Source organism: Heteronotia binoei, chromosome 6 (assembly GCF_032191835.1).
Source record: "Heteronotia binoei isolate CCM8104 ecotype False Entrance Well chromosome 6, APGP_CSIRO_Hbin_v1, whole genome shotgun sequence".
Lineage (NCBI taxonomy): Eukaryota > Metazoa > Chordata > Lepidosauria > Squamata > Gekkonidae > Heteronotia > Heteronotia binoei.
In genome coordinates this window covers 104,556,578-104,581,424 of record NC_083228.1, presented here as the reverse complement: position 1 = coordinate 104,581,424, position 24,847 = coordinate 104,556,578, and the positions used below count along the sequence as shown (strand labels likewise).

General features: G+C 39.9%; 1 protein-coding gene across 1 annotated transcript; it reads right to left on the bottom strand.

The window, feature by feature from the left end:
- Positions 1-1,286: 1,286 nt before the first annotated feature.
- DIPK2A (divergent protein kinase domain 2A) lies at positions 1,287-17,980 on the bottom strand. The gene is made up of 3 exons (XM_060242311.1): positions 17,241-17,980; positions 4,631-4,934; positions 1,287-4,005 (listed from the first exon to the last, which is right to left on the bottom strand). The coding sequence occupies exons 1-3, from the start codon at positions 17,892-17,894 to the stop codon at positions 3,674-3,676; spliced, it is 1,290 nt and encodes a 429-aa protein (XP_060098294.1). The 5' UTR covers positions 17,895-17,980; the 3' UTR covers positions 1,287-3,673.
- Positions 17,981-24,847: the final 6,867 nt, after the last annotated feature.

Here is a 24,847-nt window from a genome sequence, read left to right as displayed (position 1 = left end):
CTGCAAGCCCAAGAATGTTGAACAAACTGCCAAAAGCAGTCCTACCTCAGAGATAGCTGCATCTTCAATTATTTTCTGTGTCCTATCAACCGGTCTCAGAAAGGGCTGCAGAGCTACTGCAGCCTCATGAAAGGCCTTCCAGCACATGCAGCCTCCAAAGGCCACAGAAATAGCCAGGGAGGCCAGGCGCTGCGAGGAGTGTTTCCTTAGAACCCTTGGCTGCCACATAATCCACCTCCAAATCAAGTTATTTTCTCCAGGATGGGGAGAAAAAACTGTTGTCTGGAGTCCAGATGGCAGAAAACAGCTCCCCTTGATGCTGGCGCGGGGGGGGGGATGCTATTACTTGGGTGGATGGGGAGACAAGGGGGGCAGTCATCCAGAGGCCTTTAGTGGTACCCTTTCCAGGTTAGTGGGAAATTCCTGGAGATTCTGTGGTGGAGTTTGAGGAGAGCATAGGAGTTAGGGCTTCAGAGTGGGATCTGCCAGACCCCAGGTTCTTGCCATGGAAGCTGATTGGGTGATTTTGAACTAGTCAGACTTCCAGCCCAATCTGCTTCACAGGGTTGTTGTTCAGGTAAAATGGGGGAGAGGAGAATGAGGTAAGCTGCTTTGTTTCCCCCCCACACACACACACTGTAGAGGCTGCAGGGAGGGGGAAGGCGATGGAAAGCTGAAGTCAGAGGGGGGGGCAGATAAAGGGAAGGAGATAGGGTTGCCAACTCCAGGTTAGGAAATTTTGGAGATTTAAGGACTGTGGCCTGGAAAGGGTGGGGGTTGAGCAGGGATGGGACCTCAAACAAGTATAATGTCGTTTCCTCCTGGGAAGCCATTGTTGTCAATCTCCAGGTGAGAGCTGGAGATCATTCAGAATTACAGCTACACTCTAGATGGCAGAGATCAGCTCCCCTTGAGGTTGAAGGTGCGGTGAATGCCTTCACTTGGGTAGGTGGGAAGACAGCAAAGGTGGGGCGGGCACTTGTCCAGAGCCGCCTCCTAGAGCCCACTGTATTTTTCTTCACAATGGATCTTACTCCTAGTTACACTACGATGCTTAACTGACAAGGGTTACAGAGGTCCTCAGTTTCTGCAAGAAGTTACACAGAGGAACCCAACATTGTTCTGTATTCTCCCTTGCATCAATGGTTAGACTTTTAGAAATAACTTCATCCTATCCCCTTATTTAGAATTGTAAGGGCTTTATTAATACCTAACACACAAATCTTGACAAAATAAACCTCTTTAATTACCAAACAGTGTAAAGTTCATTAAATATGAAGCCAATATGGGGTTTTTATACTTTTTTTATTAAGAGTCAAGAAGTTGTAAAAACAACCTTAGTATAAAGGCACAGGAGACAGTTTTGATAATCAAATTAAACAGTAACTTACAGTACAAAAGACAATTTTATGCACATACAAACCCCAAACATCTCATTCAAAAATATTCACCATTATTTGTGGGTAATGACTTAAAAATATAAATTGTCCTTGTACAATAAATACTTGATAGGTGCAAATTGAAGAAAACTTATTGCTTTCCACATAGGTGTTTTCCCTGTAGACTGAGAATTATGGACTCCTTTTGTAGTCAGAATCCTGCTATCAGCACATTTTAACGAGAAAACAATGAACTCCAACCCCAACCTCACAAGGAACATTTAGCAGTTGAATAACTGCCTCCATAGCTGGCAGTGTTTGTGGTGTTTAAAGCCTACAGCACTCCTACAGCAATCACACATCTCATTCACCTAAAACAGTGGGTATTAAATTAATATTGTGTAAAACAAGGCCTTTTGTGGCAGGCTAGTGTTTAGTCTCACATTTAGGTTTTGCTCAAAAACTTGAGCCAAGAAAGTCAACATGAATCCTATATAAATACATATGGTAAAATCCATAGAAAGTTAGGCAATCCTATACGCTTCCTGAAATAACTGGGATCTAAGGATTTAAATCTGAATTATTTCATAGGGACCCAAGCATGCCTAAGAGGCTCTGGATTGTGTTCACAATACCTGAAGTGAAAAGGTTTGTGCCACAGCAAGAAGTATTTTTTTTTCCTTTAAGAGACAAAGCCAAGTCCAGACCAAGAACTAAGGAAGCAATTCTGACAGACTACTTGCTAAAAAAAAAAAAGCTGCTGAGCATTTTAACTACACAAGCTGAACAAAAATGAATGAAAGTTTTGCCTTCTATATTCCATATTTTCAGAGATTTGAAACTGATTTGAGTTTTTATTTTTCCCTGCTATTTTGCTGTAGCATCTGCTTTCACTTGCCATGATGTATTTTTCAGCACCACAAAGATCATTATCGTGCAAACACTCGATCATATTCCAGCTTAGAAATATAATTTTGACTTGCTGTTGCATTGTTGTTGCTGCAACCAAACTTCAACCAGGATCAGAATTTCACCCTTCTAGCCTGGAGAACCTTTGCTGTTGTTACCATGCATAAAGAAAAGAAAAGCAAACTTCTGTGAAAGGGTTTCATTTTAGAACTGATTCAATTTCTCATGCAACTTCTGAGTCATTTCAGGTACACAGTTACCATCAGAAGATGCTTGAATTACAACTGAAACACTTAACGCAATGCAACGTGTCTGCAGAAAACATGAAGAGTGCTATTAGTCAATCCTATGGTCGAAAGTTCCATAAGAATCATTACACTGCAAACTCAGTGTAACTGTGAATAATGCAGAACAAATGCTAGCCTGGCTAGGCATTTTCTCATTTTCATGTGGAGTTTAAGCTTAACTAATAACAAAAATTTTTCAAAAGAATAACTGCAAACCTGCTGAAATCTGAGTTGTCAGTTAGTGCCACTACAGTACTTAATTTTGCCTAAATGACTAGAGACTGATACACAACAGTTTTCTTTGGTTTATGATTTACTATACTAGTAAAACTTTGTATTCACTTTAACTAGATGTATCCCCAAATTTCCAATTGTCTTGGTTCAAAATTGGTCAGCAATTCCCTGGTGAATAGACATGATTACATATTGGAATAATGATTGAATTTTACACCAAACCAACTTGTGAAGCATTACCTGCAGCAGAATTACAAAGAATTCAGAAGTGTCTAGGTTATGTTCACACAATATTTAGGAATATGCTTATAAAAGCATTCTCAATAAGGCATACAGACATTAAGAAACAGTGGAAACAACTGAACATTAGTATGAGTGTAGGAATCCTGTACTCACAGTAAATGCGGCACAGCATTTCATGAAAATCTATTAGTTTCAAGAATAATGAGCCATATGTAGGGCATATCAGCATGTATGTGTCACTTTAGTGTGTCATAAGAATAAAAACAAAAATCTGAAAAGGACATCAGAAATAAAGCCTTTAAAACAGGCCAATATAACTTGACTTTCCAAGTAAGGGCATCAGTCTCAAAAAATGGTGGTACTAACACACATTGTGTTTAGTACTATTTCACATGCTAGTCAATATATCAGTCTTCTCCCAGTTAGAAATAGGTCAAGTGTCACTGGGGTATGCAACTCTGTCAGCTTATACAAAATATCCTCTAAGTACCATAGAAGTGTGCAGTTTGTTCTCTTCTTTTGGCTGTTTGACCTTGTTTGACTTCCAGAACTCACTTGCCCATATGTCTTGTCCTAGGATATTCACTGCCATAACAACTCTGACCATCCACCCACCATTAACTACCTCACATTGTTACTCAGACGTCCAAGATATTCACGTAGTTCTTTCGCAGCTTGGAATCTACCATATCGCTTCTTTGGATTGGCGCACTCATCCAGCAAGGCCTCAAGTCGACCATCTTTGGCAATTTCAGCTGGAGCATCATGAAGAAGTCCTCCAGAAGTGCCACGCCACGTGGCATGTCTTGATAAAAGGTTCTGGCAAATAGCATAGTAATTATGGTCCACAGTGACACGAGTACACAAAATCTCCTTTGAGAAAGAGAGACAAGCTTCCTTATCACAGTCATCAAACTTGCTTTCATACCATACATCCCAGTTTTCAGGTTTATCTATGAAATGGATAAAAGAAAACAAAGTGAAAAAGAGTTAAGGTGTTGGAATTGAAGAAAATTCCCCAATTCACATGATTTCACTTGTTTTATAAGTCTTTTAGACAGAATATCAGAATCCTTATAATGACCTCTCAGACTCTCAGTCTTAATGCTGTCTGAATCACTGGTATATGCCAGTACTGGTTTGTGTTAGTTTTAAAAAGCTATTGTAGGGACAATAAAAACAAAAACAGTTTAGAGGACATACAGAAGCATGATTTTAATGGCTAGACACACTTACATCGCTAAGATACAACACACTAAGATTCTGAATTACCAGTGAAAAGTAAGAATATTTAATAAGCTTGCTACAGCAACTTTAACAATGTTCTATTACATTTTTTGCATAGTAAGCAAATACCAAAATACTAGTTTGGTTTTGTTCAAAGTGCTAATGTAATTAATAGTAAGTCTTCCAGTTCTGACTTGTGCAGATAATTATTATTTGAGAACCTGAACTTGTAGAAGTGATCACTGCACTAAAATGAACTGATCTTTCCCATAGCTCAAAAAACCCCACAGCTTAAACTGCTAAATGCAAACAAAGAACTGACAGATGTAGTATGAACAGAAACCAACTTACTTTGTTTGATTAACCTTTTATCTGCCACCAAAACATTTTCAGCATCCACAATGATAACCTTCCCATCTCTAGGGCCTACAGCAAAGTTGTCAAAGCTGACATCCAGGAGGTAGAGTGCAAATTCAAAGTCATTGTTCGTCAGCTGTTCTGCTATTTCCATTAACTGCCACGCCAGGTCTACTCGTTTTTCCCAAGGGGAACTGAAGTAACTCCATAGTTCTTCTCCCACATAGTTTACAGCCACCATTCTTCCACATGCACCCAAATATTTTGCGAACGGCCAGCCCTCATCGGAGGGAAAACTCTGCAAAGAAAAAGACCTTTATTAATGCTGAAATAGGAATAATTCCACAATTTAAATAAGTGAGAATTTGAAATTTTCTCTAGCTTTATGGGATTTCACCAGTAACAGAGAAAAACCACGTATCTGTGACACAGCAATATGCATCTCATCCCATTTTCTTATTTTCTTATCTAAATAATGCTCTTTGAATTCAAGCTGATCTTGTTGACTCACCTTTTATCCTTACTCCCTAAATTTACTGGCTACCAGGCCTAAACAAATAATCTGAAATCACAGAATTAGAAGATACTGCGCTTTCAATCAGCAACTATTCATACTCTTCCCAATTTACTCTACGCTGTCAAAGCTAAAATTTTAGCAACCTTACATTTATATTTTTAGTACTACTAATGCTACAGAATAGGTTTTTGTTTCTTGCAAACTTGCTGAGCTCTTCAGAGCAAGTGAAGTCTGTTTCCAATTTGATAGGTCTTGCCTTTAGAATAGATGCCAGACTGCAATTCATTACTGTCACTATTTCAGACAATGCAGTATCTTTATTTGGCTGTTTGTTCAGAAGACGTGTTCGAATTTTCTGTTTAGCTGTCACTGTGCACATGGGAAAGACCCTCACTCACTTTTTTATCTTTACACATGCTACAAGTTTTAAAAAAAAGACTTTTATTCCACTGTATCTAAGAGAGAACTTCCAATTACAAAATATATAATATTTCCATTTTTTAAAAAAGCCCTTTGGAACTTTTCCATGTTAACATTTTCTCACTGCAGTTCTTCTCCCTCCTTATTATCCCTTTGATTATTATTGCTAGACAAGCTTTCAAATCCTAGACTTCACCACTTTTAGCAATTCTTCTACTATCCCTCTGGCTCCCCTCAGGTGGACCTATGCTGTAGTTATGCAAAAACCAGAAATCTTACACAAAGTTTTCAGAAGTCCTTAATTAAGCTGGATATGATTTAGTGATTTGTATTCAATAAAGAAACTAAAATAACATCATGTTAATTCTACAAGTTTTATAAATATATCTAAAGTTTTGTTTCCTAATAAGAAACTGATAATCGTTGAATTGATAATATTACAGGGAAGGGCAGTTTAGTAAGGATGCAAACAAACATTTATATTTGGATTTGGCTAATTCTGTTCATTAACTATTTTGGTTAGATTTAATATTGTAATAGCAAGGGTCATTGCAACTCTTTTGTTGTTTCCACTGGGAACAAATCCACATAATCCATATTATTTATAATCCACACACAAACACACACACACCCCAGGATGAAATTCCTACAGAGTGTACTTCTTACACAAGGGATCCTGCCTTCCAAATGTTCTGCAGATCACTACTTAGAAGCAACGAATGACAGAACCTTTTAGCACAGTACAACATCATACAAGCAGGACTGAACTCACATGGATTATATCCAAAGGATTGTAGACCTCGCTAAATTGTAGCAAGAGAAATCCCCGTTTTATAAACCCTGTAGTAGAGAATTTATTTTTGCAGATTTATAGTCCGCCCTTTCCCAAGATGGACTCAGGGCGGATTACATCACAGTAAAACAGATAAAATTACACAATAAAACAGTTAAAATTAAACAGTTAAAGCTGCATGGAGGAATGAGTTAAAGCCATGTTTTCTCCAATGAAGTGTAACTGGGGAGGGGCAATAACTTTAAAGAGCAAATAGTATTACATGTTACTCATCAAGCTAGATCCATTAATTTCTATACTTTCCTTCCAACTTTTCACCCAAGTTAACATATTTCTCAGCATCCACCGAGGAACTGACAAACTTGCTAGAGAAAATTCTGTGTTTCAAAGCACAGCAAAATAAGGTACATAGCGTACCATCTTTGCACATATTCCATTTTTGTACAACAATACAGCCACACCTCCACACATGAATAGGTGAACTCTGCATAATTGGATCTCAAAGGATACACCATGCAGATATTCTAATTAAAAATAACTCTATTGGTTAGATGAAGCAGTGTGCCTATCAGACACGTTACCTACTGATTTTCAATCCCTACCCTGCCCCAAGGAATGGTGGATACTGCATGATGCATTCCAGTGGAAAAGAAACAGTGTCAGCAAGATATATGCCAAAGCCTCAAGGATTTCAGTGTTGCAGAATGCTTCCAAATGTCAGAGGCAGCTTCAATCAGATTACATCTGAAGTTAAGCTAAAAGGCATATTTGGATTATATTTGAATTAACTGCGTTCAAAATGCACACTTCAAATATTTAGTGCATTTGCTTCCTAGGGATAGCCATCTAAAAACTCTGCAAGACTACCCCCAACCCCTCCCCCCACTAAAGTAGCTGTTGGCCAGAGAGTAGTACAAGTAATGATCCTAGACACAGCTCACTCGAAAAGAATTATCTGCATCAGATAAAGCTTGTTTATTATATCATTTGGATGTCTGATAATGTAAAAATAAGTAGGAAAACAGCACAGAAAGAAACAGTCTCAAGGTATGAGAATGATAAGCAACAGAAAGGAATCAGAGTCTCATTTTAGTGGATTTTAATCCACTAAACACTCAAGCTATCTTTGGACAAGAAATACAAATAGGAGCTGGAAAATTTCTTCCAGACTGATCTGCTTGCACATTCTTGGTGGCAATGTCCATTCATTGTGGCTTTCTGGAACACAGTTCTTGAACAAATTGCTAAAATTACTGGCTATAAAATCTCATTCCACTCTTCTATACTTTTTCTCCAACATTGGCAAGGTACAGCAATTCCTACAAGCAGGCAATCTTTAATTGATAGCTTACTAATGCCAGCAAAGACTTCCACAGCTTCACTTTGGAAATCCAACTTGATACCCAATCTCACTATGGTTCACAAAAATATGGGACCAAATGATTATGGAAAAAATAACAGACAAAATAGCCCAAGCGGACATTTATCCTAAATCTACTTCTTTTCAAGAAAAATGGTTCCCATTTATGTATATCTCATCTCAAGATATCCTGCCAGGCAACCCAACTTATAGAAGAATTCTCTCTCTGAATCTTTGATTCAGGTTTAGTGTTAATCTTATTTATATACTACTTACTTCATATATGTATTCTCTGTATTATTCTTATCTTCTCTCTATTTCTCATTTCACTTTTATTATTATTATCATTATTTATTATTACCGTTACTATTAATTATTATTATTTTAACGAAATTTGGGATGATGTCAGACAGTATTTCCATGTTTGTTTTAATATTTGAATAATATTATGAAAATCTTACCTTCAGTAGTGCTCAGATACACGAAGTTATATTGCGTTCTCTAGTCATATTGCATAAGAGTTATTATGCTTATAGGCTCAGTATTTTCTACTGGATTTTGCTTAAATAATTCTTCATATGTCTGTTCTGTGATGTTAATAGAGCTAATAATAAAGTATTTGAAAAGTCAGACTGATCTGCTGCTTGTGCCGTTCTAGACCACAGGAGAAACCACCACACCAAAGGCTTTTCTGCAGACTCAATTTCATAGTTATGCTGTCAGTTTGTTTTCTTCTGCATGTGCTTTAAATAACAAGAATTTCCAAAGGAGGGTACTGTTGTCATTGGTGGCATTATAGCAACATCCGCCCCACACACATACCCCTTTATTTTTTGCACATGCTTACATCAATATGATGGCTGAATCTTTTAAAAGATGGAAAATGAGCACAAGCTTAGGGATGAAGAGAAAAATTGGGGCCCCACTGAAACATGCAAGGCTGCTGCAGGGGAGAATAGCATTTCCAATGTGGAGGAGCTGTAACTGGTTAATGGAAGTCCCCTTTGATACCTCCCTCCACCCCACCCATTTTTGAACTGTATGGGAAGTGCTACATCCCTCTCAAACCATGCCACTTTTTTTGGTACTGGAAGTGCCCTCATTGCAATTTCACATTTTTTTAAAAAACAGCATTAAAATATTCTTATATAAACACACCATTGTAATGATAGGTTTAGAGGGTTCTCTGAATTTCCATCCCCCCCCCCCCCCCCAAAAAAAAGGTAAGTCTAGCTGCTTTCTTGCTGAGATACAAGGCATAAATCCACAAGGGAAGGAATTAATGGACCTACCATTTATTTTAAACAAAACCCCGGAATTCAGAAAACCTGCTAAACCTAAATATGTGAGTACATCTCCTGTGTACATGTGCTTATATTGAAAAGGACTGTATTTTTAAAAATTAAAACTAAACCACTCATCTTCAGGACAGGGGGAGGAGGGGTGGTTTTACAAGAACTGCCTAATCACTGAAAAGTGGTCTGGAGTTAGGTGGGAGTGGGTGGGATAAAGAAAACTGACAAATATTACACATAAGGAAAAAGGTTACCCAAAATCAACTTCCAGAAAAAAATTCAGGATAAAAGTGATCTCAAAGAACTGGGGGGAAAGCAGGGAGGGGAAAAACCTCAAAGAAGTGAAAACTAAAGGCACAAAAATGTGTGTGGAAACCAGGGGAAATGCCAAAGCAGTATGAGGGCAGAACCAATGAGGGAAGGGAGGAAAAAGCCACAAGGAAAAGCCACTGGTATCTTCCATTTCACCCTCTCTCTCAAAGAAATACACAGAGATATTCAGAAAGGAGACAACACACTCTTGACACCCCATTATGTTAATTCACTAGACTGTACAATGGAGTACCTCACATTCCTCTGTGCCACATTCTGTGACAAAATTGAGTAATAGGGCTGCTGAGATATTAGAAATGTATCCTTTTCAGCTATTTTGTGATTCCCAGTGCATTAATATAGAACTGTTCCACACTGGATACAATTTTATATAATTACGAGTATGACTTCACCTATTATATCAAGGTACATATAGTGCATGCACCAAAGCAACATGTATTACTGTTATTTTGTCAGTAGCGCTTAAACTCAGTAACAATGAGTCAATATTGTCAATAGTTTATGATTACATAGGATGCCATGAAGTTAAACAGAAGAGCTAGCAAGATGCATGAGTCACACAAGGATTATATTAACATAAACTGAAATCAAGTATTTATTCCACCTATAAGGCCTTCCTTGCGGAGATTTTAAAAAATGTTATGATTCAGGTTATTCTTACAACTGAGAACTTAAACATCCAGAAACAAGAAAAAAATATTCAGTAGCTTATTACTCTCAGTGTGTTAAAAGCAGGGGGGAGGAGAAAAACTCAGCAGGAACTCATTTGCATATTAGACCACACCCTGACATCACCATTGTTTCTCACAGGGCTTTTCTGTAGAAAAAGCCAAGCAGGAACTCATTGGCATATTAGGGCACACCCCCGATGCCAAGCCAGCCAGAATGGCATTCCTGTGTGTTCCTGCTCAAAAAAAGCCCTGGTTAAAAGTGTAGTGAAAGAGAACCATATAGCTCTCTCCTACAGCTGCAGCAATCACTATGATAGCTATCATCTATAACTTCTACTATGACTTCACCCAGGAATTGAAACAAGGTTAAAATATGTTGACCACATGAAGATTAAACTGATTTAATTCTACTATAGTAAAGTTCAACAATATATTGATTTAAAAACTAAATCCAAACTTCTAATCTAAGGTCGATGACTGCCTAAGTGTACTATGACATAATGAAACAAAAGTTACTTGTTATATAAATTAACAAATCTGCTTTTTTATCCGAACTACATAATGGATCTTCCTTACAAGCAAGCAATCCTAAAATTGATATCTGGAAAATACATGGTACTAACATCAAGTTGTATAAACACAGCAGATTGTATTCTCACCACTATTATCTACCAAAATGATCTCCAATGCATCGGTATGGATTGTCCCAGCCTTTACACACACTAGTGAAGCTGTAACTCTGGTTCCCTCTTCCCGTTCAATGTTTGCAGCTCAGTGGGTTACAGATCTCAGTGGGTTTCCAGTTTGGTGTAGTGGTTAAGTGCGCGGACTCTTATCTGGGAGAACCGGGTTTGATTCCCCACTCCTCCACTTGCACCTGCTGGCATGGCCTTGGGTCAGCCTTAGCTCTGGCAGAGGTTGTCTTGAAAGGGCAGCTGCTGTGAGAGCCCTCTCCAGCCCCACCCACCTCACAGGGTGTCTGTTGTGGGGGAAGGTAAAGGAGATTGTGAGCTGCTCTCTCTTCGGAGTGGGGGGCAGAATATAAATCCAATATCATCATCTTCTTGAAAAGCTGAAGATCACTTATACTTACTGAAACCGCCATCATGAACTTCTATTTCTATTAAAGTTACCCTGTTCAAATTTCTCAGACCACTGATAGTTACACCAATTTCATCAAGAGCATTTTATGTATATGTTTTTAAAAGTTTAATTACAAAAAAGAGAACACAAAAAAAGAGAGCATTTTATGTCATTAAAAAAATCATTAGCCCTTGCGTTTGGTGGAGGGGTTTTTTTAGCATTGACTTTTCAAACATGACCATGTTCAAACAAATAGAAGCCCATTGATTCCAAATCCCACCCCCACGCAGAGGCATAACTGCAGTGCTCTGAACAAGGGGCCATGAGGAAAGGTTTGGATTAAGCAGCACTCCTCAATAGTTAGCAGTTCTTTAGTTGTAAATTCATATATACCAACGTATGGAGCCACTTAGTTGATACATATATGAGGAAGCAAATAACAATATTTTAAGTAACTATTCTGAGTTCCTGTTAGCCAGTTAGTATGTGCTTCTGTTTAAAAAACTGGTGAATTATAAAATTTTAAAGTTTTCATAATTTAAAACTGCCTAGCTTAGCAGACCATATATTTGTCCAGTACTGTGTGTACCCACCCAAGGAATGAGTGCTTGTGAAGTCCACTCTTAGCAATATACTATGAAATGAAGGGCACTCTTAGTTATGTGCTCTAATCTTGAAGCTAAGCAGGGTTGGCCTGGTTAGTACTTGGATGGGAAGTAGAGGGCTGCTACACAGTGGCAGGCAATAGCAAGCACCTCTCTTGCCTTGAAAACCCTAGGGGGTTGCCAGAAATTGACTGCAACTTAATGGCACTTTCCACCACCATCCCATGATCTTGAAATACAGTTCCGCAAGGAAACTGCCTCCTGTAATTGGTACAGTAATAGTTTCCACTACTGCAGAATGTCTTTTAGGCAGAGATTTTAAAAGTTGCCCACAATGATCTGTGAAAATGTCTATTTTCAGATATTTAACCAGGGAGAAATCATGAATAAATAGTAACAAGGAATCTTGCCCTTTCTTACACATCCAGAGAAATACTGACCACCACTTTGGGATCAGGAAGCAATTTTCTCCAGGACAGTTTGGCCACGAATCCTGGCAAGAGTGGGGTTTTTGCTGTCTTCTGGGCATGGAGTAGGGGTCACTAGGAGTGTGTGTGTGTGGGGGGGGGGGGTATTTGTGAATTTTCTTGCATTGTTCAGGGAGTTAGACTAGATGGCTATGGAGGCTTCTTCATCTTTATGATTCTATGATTCAATACTCCAAGAAACAAAGCTTGCCTCAAATATATTTTTGAATTTACAGTAGTCATATTTTACTTAGGAGATTTAAATCTCAGTTTGAATATGAATACATTTTCTTGCTCTTCAACCAAATTTTCATTGCTCAGAAACAAGTAATCAAACTTACTCTTCCACTATGACAATGCTATCAGATGAACGATAACTTGCACAGTGAATTAAACAAGCTCAAGCAATTTTTTACAAACAGATCCACTAGCCCTTCAAACAAATGCTTGCAGTCTGACATAGTAGGAATGAGCACAATAATTCTGTTGCACAGAGTTGTATTTTATCTCAGCTTTAGATGACCTATGTTTGCCTATCAATTGTAGGCCTTTGTGACAGACATTCCTGAATTATCACTGACTGGAACCTTCAGCAAATTCATGCATTAAACTCTACAAATTAACAGACAGCTTACTAAAATAAGTTTATATAGTTTAGCAATATAAGTAAGAGACCTATTTAGTTATCCAGACTATCAAGGTTTAAGCAAACAGCTGAATCCTTAAAACATTTAAGGATCTGGACAAAAACCTGACATTACTATGATAAAGCTTTTTCCTCTAGCATCTACAATCACTTCAAATGTAGGTCAAGCTTAAATAATCTCAAAACTAGCTGAAATAAAGGCTGTGGTGGCTGTGTACATTCCATAAACACTGCCACTTTACAAGTAATCCATACTCAAAAAAGGCTTCAAACTAAGCTTCCGATCTCAGACAGAAAGTCTTATAATCCAAGAATCACTGTGGTTTAGTGGATTACTCAAGACACATTTCCCATTATAAAATCAAAGTTCAAGCTTTACAGTTACTGCCTATTCATATGTCATTTCAGTACCACACCAATCTCTTACTGAAGCTGAATACAATTCATCCCCTTCCTCAATCAACAGCATCCTTAGTAATTTAATGTCACCAGGATATGCAGCTAGTATTTTAAAAAAGTTTTTCATTATGATACATTATATACAGTACCACTGATTTGTGCAAAACAAAATCACCAACATTAATTAACGCTTGTGGCATTAACACTGGGTTCTAAATTCATTAAAAGTTTGTTTACTTGGGTCCTAAAACCAACTTAGTTCATGTCAGAAAACTATCCTGAAAATCTTCAGAAACAAAGGCATTAGAAGAAAAAACATTCTTGTTAGATGTCAAGAACTGCCTCTTGCTGTAATTTTGGCATCAGTTTTATGAATTTCACAACTACTTACAAACCTAAGGAAGCAGTATAGATAAATATTCATTTCCTCCCTATAAAATGTGTTTGAAAACCTGTGGTTTTAATTTACTAAAAAGATGACGAATTACCTACCCATGTTCATATAGCATGTGACACTCAGTAACAATAGTCCAATGGCACTTTAAAGACTCACATTTATTTCAATATATATAAGCTTTTAAGAGTCACATCTCACTTCAACAAGCCCACCAGCTTTTATTCTAATAAAAATGAAACAAAGTTCACACATGCATGCATCCCAAAGTAGCTGAAACTTGGTAACCCAAAATTAGTCCAGCTGGGAAAACTGTACCTTTTTATGTCTACAGTCTTCAAAGGATGGCTTAGATGTGAGAAGTAGCACACTACTTGCCAGTTAACTAAAACTACAGAAGCACACATCGACTCGAGTTCATCTTTTTTATTCAGCAGCACAATTCACAGGAATGAACCTTCATAAACAGTAAAGGGCTGAGCAATAAGAAAGAGGTACAATGATGGATATGGAGCAGTATTTAATTATGACACCAACATTGCAGACAAATACATTATTACAAATATTTACATGGAGGTGAGGGGCCTACACTTCATACTAAATGTTTTAAAGACTCAACCAAATTACTTTGTCGAGTTGGATTTTAAAAAGTTTTAAAAGTAAAAGCCATTTAAAAAACCTACCATCCGATTTCAGGTAATTTCTAGCTAACAGAAGACAGACAATTTGCTGACTGCCAAATGGAAAAGCTAAATGTTTGAATGCCTTTTAATGGGAGGTAGAGGGCATGCACACAACATGAATTTATAAACTTATTTTAAGATTTTAAATTCATTTAGAAATTCTGTTTCAAGTTAAAGTACCCAAATGTATTGTACTGTGTTTAGCTATGGAAAATCTAGAGTCAATAATAAACAAACCTATTAGCTATGGAAAATCTGGAATCAATAATAAACAAACCTAGTTCAGTGAACTGGGACAAATCACGATCTGTTAGCCTACAATACCTGATAGAGCTGATGCAAAAACTATTCCAAATAGTCTGTAGATGAAGCCTTCCAGAATCTATTTTGCTTGGCACCTGATACAAAATATCAAAACACTGTTCATTAATATTTCTGTTAATACATTCTGAATGAACTATGTGTTGCACTCTCTCTCCTTCCATAGAGATTGACTTTAAAAACATTTGCTAATTAATACTAATATCACATACATTACACAAAACTGAAGATAAGTATTATCAGACTCCGTAATATTAATCTAGGTCACTCTTCAAGCATATCAGCCAATATAAAATTTTTATACACAGGAAAACACTCAGAAATTACAGTAAATAAAAAGCTGCAACTGAATCCACAACTAAAAACAGCCCTCCTGTCAGCTACATTTGAAAAAAACCTGACTTGATTTCAAATGGAGGGCACTGCTTTAAGTAAAGTTAAAATTCACACACCAGCTGGTACATGTCAAATCACTAAGCAGTTCAGCATAGCACCAGCTGTTTCAACAGTCCACTTGATCCTTGTTTGTCAACCATTCTAGCTTGTGGAAGCAACTCAACCATTTTTAAGCATCTTTATTCCTATCTGCAAACTTTAAGTGATATTTCCAGCATAAAATACAAATATAAAAACTGAGCATCAGACCACATCTTATTGTATTACTTAAGGAATTTAATTTACACTAGGTTACATGATGCAACTAAGCTTGTGGCTTTCCATAAATTGAAGCCCTAATAGATTACCATTTGGATGAATAAAAAACGCAAAAACATATAGGTACTTTTAATTATCCCACTGGGTATGCTGGATTACATTATCAATCTCCAGGGTTTATTCCTTTATGGGTGACCTTTAAACTAAAATGTGTTCCTTCACAACTTAACCTAATAGCAGGTTTGTGCTTTCATAAAAACTTTAATAATTACTTTGAACCATAACTGAGGCATATTTGACAGATATTCTACAGCTGAGTTTTATTAGTATTATCAAATTAATGTTAAATTTAGCAGTTTACCATGGTGTGTGTTGGGATCAAATTAAAGAATGCCTCAAATTTGAGTCAACAAAGTAAATATAGCAAGAAGCTTCTTGTCTTTAGTTACAGTGCCACCAAGCCTGTTACCTAAGAAACAACAGTTTTATCCACTATTGATTACTATGGAGAACAGAAAGGTCACCAAAATACAACAGGTTTTGAGAGGACTGCCTCTACCTCTTACAAATTATAGTTATAAAATAAATACAGCAAATCAGAGGAGAATCTTTAAAAATAGATCTATAGACATAAGCTTTCATGGACCAGAGTCCACTTTATGATTATCTGAAGTGAACTCTAGCCCACAAACGCTTTGGCACTCTTAAAGGTGCCTTTTTCTGGGTTTTTTTGCTGCAATACACTAACACAGCTACTACATTTGAACATACATAAAGACATCCCAATATTTCTCACTGACAATACAAAGTTACCCAAACTCCAATCATATTCGAGGAACTGAAGAATCTTTAGTGAGTGCATCCATATAAGAAATATACCATGGGTTTAAAAGCCCTAATTTTAAAAGCCCTATACAATGACAAGAAAGTAAAAAAAGAAAGAAAGCCACAGCTCTTTGGAGGAGAGAAAAAGAAATACTTTTTCTTTTTATATGCCATTTGAAAAGGACTGTAGCCTCCAAAATATTAAGCCTCCATCAATAAACTTAAAAGGGACTATACAGGATTAGATTCAAGCAACATTTATACCCAAACTAAGAACAGACTCCACATTCATACATCTAAAAGACTGATTTTGGCAATTAATAGGTAGGTGTGCATATTCCTGCTTTAACTTCAAAAGCTCTGTCAAAGCCCACTTTTTAAAAATCCAGAACAGAGACTGCAATCGACAGTCTGTTTTCAATTGATTTAGAGCTGATGATTGTAATGGGCTTTAAAATCAGCCCTGAATCTATCTGTTCAGAGCAAAGAAGTGGTGTTTAGTAAACGGGTTCTGCACGTACCACAGAAAGGCAGCATGGGGAAGAACTGCTGTTGGCAATGCAGCCAGCTAGAGAACAGTAAGTTTCAATGAAAGTGCGTGGGGAACCTTTGAGGAGGAAAGCAGAAGTCCCGAGAAAGACGCACAATCATACAAATTACACATAAGCACGCTTTCAGTCTATAATGACCTGAAGTGGCTAACATGCACACTTGCAAGTATTAATTAGCAGAATGTTAGAATTCTACTCCAAAGCACACATTAAACGAAACAACTGCTGGGACTGGGAAGAGACAAACGATGTACAGCTTTATGGACAATGGGTTAGTCCTGCACAGGCAAGCAAGCGTCTCCTCTCCATACAAAAGCAAGTCCTGCTAAACCCTGGCTCTCAACAGCAGGCGGACAGCCCGAACACCTCGAGAAAGCCTAGGAAAACAACTAGGTGGAACGGTATGGGAGGCGGAGAGCTGGCCTAGGTGCCCCGGGGGTCTCATCCAGCAAACCAGGCTTCGCACCAATGAACCCCCTTCAGGCGCTCTTTCGCAAGCCCGGGGGGGGGGGCTCAGCGGCCGTTCATGAAGTGGTGTGGGGGCAGGCGGCAGAGGCCGCGGGGTGTGTCGGCAGGTGCTACCTTACCTGAAGCACGAGGGGCTCCGGGTTGAAGGCCAGCGTGATGAGGAGCTGCATGCGCTCGGAATCCTTGAGGTTGCGGAGCAGGAAGCTGCCCGAGTCCTTGGTCTCGGCATAGCGCCGGACGAGGCGGTCGAGGAGGCGCTGCGAGGGGCAGTGCACGAGGTCCGACCAGCCCTCGACGACGTCGGGGGTGAGGAGCCGGACGTCTCCGTTGATGCTGGCGAACTCGGTGGCGTGCAGGGCCTGGAGGAGGTCGCAGCGTCCCCTGCCGGTGGCGCGCCGGCAGATCTTGGCGTCGATATCGGCGAGCTCCCGCGCGGAGCCCAGGCGCTTGAGGACGACCCGGCGGCTGCCCTCGCGGGGCTCCCCGTAGCGCGCGAAGTAGACGTTCTTGACGTTGAGGAAGTCTAGGAGGCGCAGGCGGCCCCAGCTCTCCAGCCGCAGCTGCCCGTTGAGGAACTTGCGGCACCAGCTGGTGCCCCAGCAGGCCGGGCACTTGTTCAGCTGCAGGAAGCGCCGCTCGGCCAGCTCGTTGCGCTGCAGCGAGGCCAGCAGCGAAGGCGAGTTGAGGGCCAGCGCCGCCGCTAGGATACCCAGCACCGCCAGCTTCACGTAGCGGTACAGCCGCCCCAACTTCAGCGACACCAGCCGGAGCATCGTCCGTCACCGCCGGCCGGACCAGCCGGCGGGGGAACCCCCTCGCGGCCGCTTCCCCCCCTCCCGCCGCCCCCCTCCTCCGCACGCTCCGCACTCCCCGCGCTGCAGCCCCGGCACCGATAAACTCTCCACCGCGAGGCTCGCCCGATAAAAGGCACCCAAGTTACTGAAGGAGGGCGGGAGGGAGCGAATGAGGAGGGAAGGGGCGGTGCGGAGATCCCGCCGTCCAGCATTGCCCCGCCCCCTCGAGGGGAGGAGCTACAACGACAACCGCCGCCACATTGCTGGGGCCTCGCGCTCGGGCGCGCGCCTGTGGAGCTTTGGGAGGGCGCGCGGTAGGCGCGCGCTTTCGAACGGCTCCTGTAACAACACCTGCGTGGAGGAGGAGGGGCGGCGTCTGAGGCACGCCCAGCCCTGCGGTGACGACAAAGGTGTTGATGGCACTGAGGCTAGAGCCGGTTCTGCGAGGAGGGAGGAGGGCGTGGTGTTCGTGGGAGCGCGCGCACACTGAATACGAAACGGATTGGTTCGATTGTCTTCCCCCCCCTCTCCAACCAAGCCCACTTTCCTGCTCTCCCCTCCCTCTCGCAAACAATCGTAAGCTGCCGGCGGGCGGTCTCGTGTCCTTTACTGATTTGTTGAGGAGAGGGGAGTGGGATCGGGGGAAACGGCGCTGGGGCCGCCATGTTGTCTTTATTTGAGTAGGGTATTCCTGAGGGGAGGGGAAGTTCTCTGAGGCTTCTTTTCAGTCCTGGCTGCCGAAAAGAGGTGCTCGTCGGGATACGAATGAGGGCCACAGGGGCTTTTCTGATCTCTCTAGCCCCACTTTCCACGAAGCGTCGCCAACGTAAAGGGGCGAACCCTTCTTAGAGCCTTAGTCTCGTCAATTTGCGTCCGAGCCGTGTGAGGACTGGACTACCATAGAGTGCCTAGGCTGGGGTTTGGACGTTGGGGTGACTTATCTCACACGTGCCCCTCTGGCATTAATGGAGCTACTGTTGCTTTTACGCAGCTGTTTAGCTGCATAGGAGCGTAAAACACAGGGTTGACAGGGCAGGCTTCTGGATTGGGGGGGGGGGCGGAATAAGACATTTTTCATTATTTTAGATTTATGTTCAACTTAAAATTTGGGATAGAAAGCCCTTTTACGTGCGGTGCTCATTGTGCTTAACGTAGTGGGTAATCAAGCCTTGGACCAGATTCAGTGGAAGAATATTAAGAAAAGGGACTTACAGTGCAGTCCTAAGAGTACTTTATTGGACTTGCTCCCATTGACTGGGAGTCTGTTCAATGGGGCTTACTCCCAGAAAAGTTATCTGTCATCTTGGATGTAGTATTTTAATGTTGTTTTAACCCTACCATGTACCTTATGTAAGCTGCCTGAGTCCTGCTTGCAGGGAAGCGTGGCATAGCAAATTGAACATAATAAATAATGACTTCTACATCCGTTACATAGAAGCATTTTGAGAGGGCTGACTGCCTTACAGCAGTGTGTTCAACATCCTGAGCACATTTTCACAAGTGGTGGGAATAGCATGTTTAATCTGAATGGTGTAATTATCATAGAAGCAGGGAATGGAAAAACAGGTTTGTGTAAGATATTTTGCAGCCTTTTGACATACTAGATGCATAGCGTGCTCTGTCCTGTGAACCCAGCAGGTTACAGCATGCAGCTCCTCCAACTCTTCCCAGCCTAGGTCACCGGCAGCATCAAGTGGTGCAGCACTGCTTGGGCAGCTTTTCCCAGCACTTGTAATGGAAAACCATGGTTTGCAAGGGCCTTGATGTGATTTGATTCCCGCCACAGAAGTGTTTTTTTTCTTTAGGAAATCTGTAACATTTGAAAGATATCTTTATGTGTTTGGCAGAACATGCCTATTGCCAGGGCTTTTTTGTAGGAAAAGCCCAGCAGGAACTCATCTGCATATTAGGCCACATCCCCTGATGTCACCATTGTTTCACACAGGGCTTTTGTGTAGAAAAAGCCTAGCAGGGGACTAATTTGCATAATAAGCCACACTCCCTGATGCCAAGGCAGCCAGAACTGTGTTCCTGCTCAAAAAAAAGCCCTACCTATGGCTTTCTGAAAGTGCATTGTCAAATGGTGTTTGAGAACATACTAAATGGCCATTAGAACTCCTAAGTTCAGGAGTATTTGACCATCTTAACGTCTGTTGTTCAGTCGCACAGTCGAGTCCAATTCTTTGCGACCCCATTGACCAAGTCACGCCAGGCCCTCCTGTCTTCCATCATCCTCTGAAGTCTGCTCAAATTTGTGTTAGTTACATCAGTAATGCTATCCAGCCATCTCATCTTTTGCCGTCCCCTTCTTTTGCCTTCTATCTTTCCCAGCATCAGGATCTTTTCCAGTGAGTGCTCCCTTCTCATTTGATGGCCAGAGTATTTGAGCTTTAGCTTCAGCATCTGACCTTCCAGGGAACAGTCAGGGTTGATTTCCCTTAGGACTGACTGATTTGATCTTGCAGTCCAAGGGACTCTCAAGAGTCTTTTCCAGCACCACAGCTCGAAAGCATCTATTCTGCGCTCAGCCTTCCTTATGGTCCAACTCTCACAACCACACATTACTACTAGGAACACCATTGCTTTGACTATACAGACTTTTGTTGGCAGGGTGATGTCTCTACTTTTTATTATACTGTCTAGGTTCGCCAGAGCTGGCCTCCCGAGGAGCAGACGTCTTTTAATTTCATGGCTACAGTCACCATAGAAGAAGAAGATAGAAGATATTGGATTTATATCCCGCCCTCCACTCCGAAGAGTCTCAGAGCGGCTCACAATCTCCTTTACATTCCTCCCCCACAACAGACACCCTGTGAGGTGGGTGGGGCTGGAGAGGGCTCTCACAGCAGCTGCCCTTTCAAGGACAACCTCTGCCAGAGCTATGGCTGACCCAAGGCCATGCTAGCAGGTGCAAGTGGAGGAGTGGGGAATCAAACCCGGTTCTCCCAGATAAAGAGTCCGCACACTTAACCACTACACCAAACTGGCTCTCCAGATGGCTCACCATCTGCAGTGATCTTGGATCCCAGAAATGTGAAGTCTGTCACTATTTCCAAGTCTTCCCCTTCTGTTTGCCAAGGAGTGATGGGGCCGGATCCATGATCTTAGTATTTTTGATGTTGAATGTCAAGCCTCTTTCACCCTCAGCAAGAGATTCTTTAGGTCCTCCTAGCTTTACTTTGCATAAAATAGTCTTTGAGGGCAAGGTTAGAGGCAGGCTGTGCACACATTTTCCTGGCTGTCCATAGGAAGCTTTAGTTGGAAACACTAACACTTGCATATGATTTTTATATAGAAATATTTATTAAAATATTTATACATGTAACACTAAGCAAAAGAATTTCAATAGTAGAAAAAAGAATTCTTCCTTATTTGCCAGAATTAGGAGACGTCAGCTATGACTGTAAAAGGCTGTGGAGCGCTTGTGAAATGAAAAGAGGCTGCATGCCAGTCTGGTCATCATTTTGTGGAGTTCATCAAAAGTTCTGTACAAAATCTTTAAGACTGTATATTGTGGGAGGGTTAGTTAACAGAGAGGAAATTTATATAAAGTAGAACGGTATTCACTCAGTAATGTGCATAAAGTACCAAAGGAATTTTTTTCTGAATTGCAGAATTCTCACATATGTGCCAGATTCTTTTACTACGTTTTATGGTCCTCACAGGCTGCCCTAGGTGGAGCACTGGTTTCAACCTTAAGTCTATCAAAACTTTAAGGTTAGGGACCTCAACTAACCATTTAATGCCAAATGAGCAAACTACAAGACTGTCAAGAAACCAAGATACATAGTTTTGTATTCACTTTGTGTAACAGGAAATCAGTGCCGTGATCATCATTTTAAAATTCTTTTAAGCTTAGCAGTTAAAAAGTCTACTAAAGCAAACACTTTCTCTATATTGAATCTTAAAAATTAGTAGTTCTGGTAAAATTAAATCCAGTTCACTGAAAACTACCTTTGCTGCAGAGACAGGGATCCTGACAGTAGTTATATTGATTACGGTTACACCTGTATTGTACAGAATCAAAGCCTTTCTGACTGACCTTTAATGCTTGCGGTTTTGAACTATGTGTTTTGAAATTGCTTTGGAATCTATTTGATATTTCATTAGGAGGAACTTAAATGTGGAATTCTAGTACAAACCACACGTTTGCAATGAAAGCCACGTCTGATGTTTAAAAATGTGTTATATAGGTTGAACTTTAAAAAATTAATTTTTTTCATTGTTAATTTAAATCCAAAATACCAGATACGTTTTTATTAAATTGCATGAACTGTGCCATATGTTACAGTGAATTTGAAATGCAAAAATATGTTTTTGCATACTTTCCTTGGAATTTAGTTTGTAGATGTGGCATTTTTCTCTGGTAATGAATATAGATAAGTAAAAATACTGTTTCTATATAAGTAATCTGTGCAGATTACCTACTGAATGGCTAGTAAACTATTTTATCTTTACTGTATTTGTTGCTTCCTAGTACCATACAAATTAGGTTTTTTCCTCTACAGAATGTAGCTACTTTTCAGTTGCTGAAATTAGTATTCCTGAAAACATGGCTGAGGATTGAAGTAACTCTTTCTCTAGTAGGATATTGAGGGTTGGTTTAAAACAGTGTGAAGGGGCTGAGTGGATCGGTCTGTTTAAGCCTATCTCTCTGCTGTCCCCTTCTGATTAAAAGGTACAGTAGAACCATCTACTGGACATTGGAGGAAGTAACAATATGTTTCAGAAACGTTTGAAACTAACATTTTGCTTAGCGTCAGTGAGAAGAGGAGGTAGCTTCTCCCTATACACATCAAAATTATAAGTTTGAAACAAGTTTTTTCCTGCATTCTTCACTAGGGTTTTAGTACGCAACATTTTAGTACACTGAACATTAGAATCCTCTGTGCCAACTGATGTGAGCAGCTTTTGAAGACAATTGACAGTATAGGTATAAAAGCAAGATATAATAAAGTGCATAAATTCAGGTATTTGTGAAGAGCCTTTCCAATGAAGAAGTACTCTTTATAGCAACAATGTCTGGATCCAGCAGTTATCCTCAAATCATAGGAGGTGGTTTGCCATCTCACTGTTTTGTTTTTGTGGTTTTTTGTTAGCTATATCCAAGTGGGCAGCCATGGTGGTCTGAAGCAGTAGAACAAAGTAGGAGTCAAGCTTCACCTTTAAGACCAACAAAGTTTTATTCAGAATATAAGCTTTCGTGTGTTCATGCACACTTCTTCAGACAAGGAATCAGGTACAATGAGCAGAGCTACATATAGCTGGTAGGCAGTGGTTTAGAATGCAAAATGGTACAAATTTGAAATCCAATGACAATAGTAAAATTATCAAATTGAGCAAACCTTTGATCTGGATAGCATGAGATCAAAGGTTTGCTCAGTTTGTTAATTTTACTATTCTGTCATTGGATTTTATATTTGTACCATTTTGCATTCTAAACCACTGCCTACCAGCTATATGTAAGTCTGCTCACAGTACCTGATTCCTCGTCTGAAGAAGTGTGCATGCACACACGAAAGCTTACATTCTGAATAAAACTTTGTTGGTCTTAAAGTTGCACCTTGACTCCTACTTTGTTCTTTTGTTAGATAGCTAATATGATCACCTAGTTTAACATCAATTTTTTTGTCAGTTAAATTCCAGTCTATAAAATTGTTAACTCGGTACTTAACCTCCTCAGTTTTATATTGATTTAAGACAGCAACTTCCCCATAATATTTAAAACAGTGTGGTCAGGTTGCTACATACATATACTCTTTGTGGTCATGCCCCATAGTTCAGCAATATTGGGCTCAAATAGTAGTAATCATAAACTTACTATTACAAACAAACATACCATTCAATCCAGAAGCAGTCTTATTGGACAATTGGAAATGTTCCGAGAACGACACACAAAAAAGATCTCTGTGCTATACTATACTCTCTATACTATTGTCTGTTGCAAAATCTAAGTTAGCTAACAAATGGAAAGATAGAAAAATGCCATCAGTTTATAACTGGAAGATTAGGAACTGGAATTATTTTATACTTTGCAAACTAGCTTATTCCACTTTAAAGTTGTCACCACAAACATATGAGAAAAAGGTAATAGAACAATGGTTTCCAGTAATTACGTACTTGACTCAAGAAGAAATACTCCGTATATGAACATATGATATATTTTTAAGTATGTAAAATGTAAACTATTGACTCTAGTCTTGTTGGAAAATGGATATATAGAAAAATTGTAGTTTCTTTAAAAAACTATAAAGTTGTTAATGATAAATAGTTTACTATAAAAAAAAGGCTAGCCGATATGAGTGGTTCATTTTATCATGATGTGCATGCTCACTTTTGATTGGCTTATGTCAAAAGGCCTTTTTATCACATATATGGATGCAAACAGGAAGGCTGGTGTTTGTCATGCACAGATGTGTCCAGTGATACACAGTGGAAGTTTAACTTTGATGCAGGGGAATTCACTGGATTGCCTTTATAGTTATCTCCATTTTTTGTCTTACTCTCTTGAGCCTACCAAGCTCTGCTTTTGATAGGCAACCTTAGGTACCTTGCAGTGAGTATTGTGTTCTGTTTTATCAAAAGATGCTGTAAACACAGAGCACTTGTAGAGTGCAGATCCATAGCATTCATTGTTAAATACCTGGCCATCTCATCAGAAAGCTTTTACTTTTCAGCGGTAGCAGTGTGGTACCCTTGTAACTTCCTCTGACATTATGAAAAGTCAAAAGTTAACTTCTGCCATTTTCTGGTACTGCAGTAGCCTAGTGTCACCTTTATAAGCTTTTAGCTATGGAGAGGGCTCAGTCTTATTTTTATTTTTACCTTTACTGCATGTTACTTTTATATTTCCATTTGCTGGAGGTATCATAGAAAACAAATACCAGCATCTCTAGCATTCTTTACTGGTAGATTTTATTATTAGGGTTACT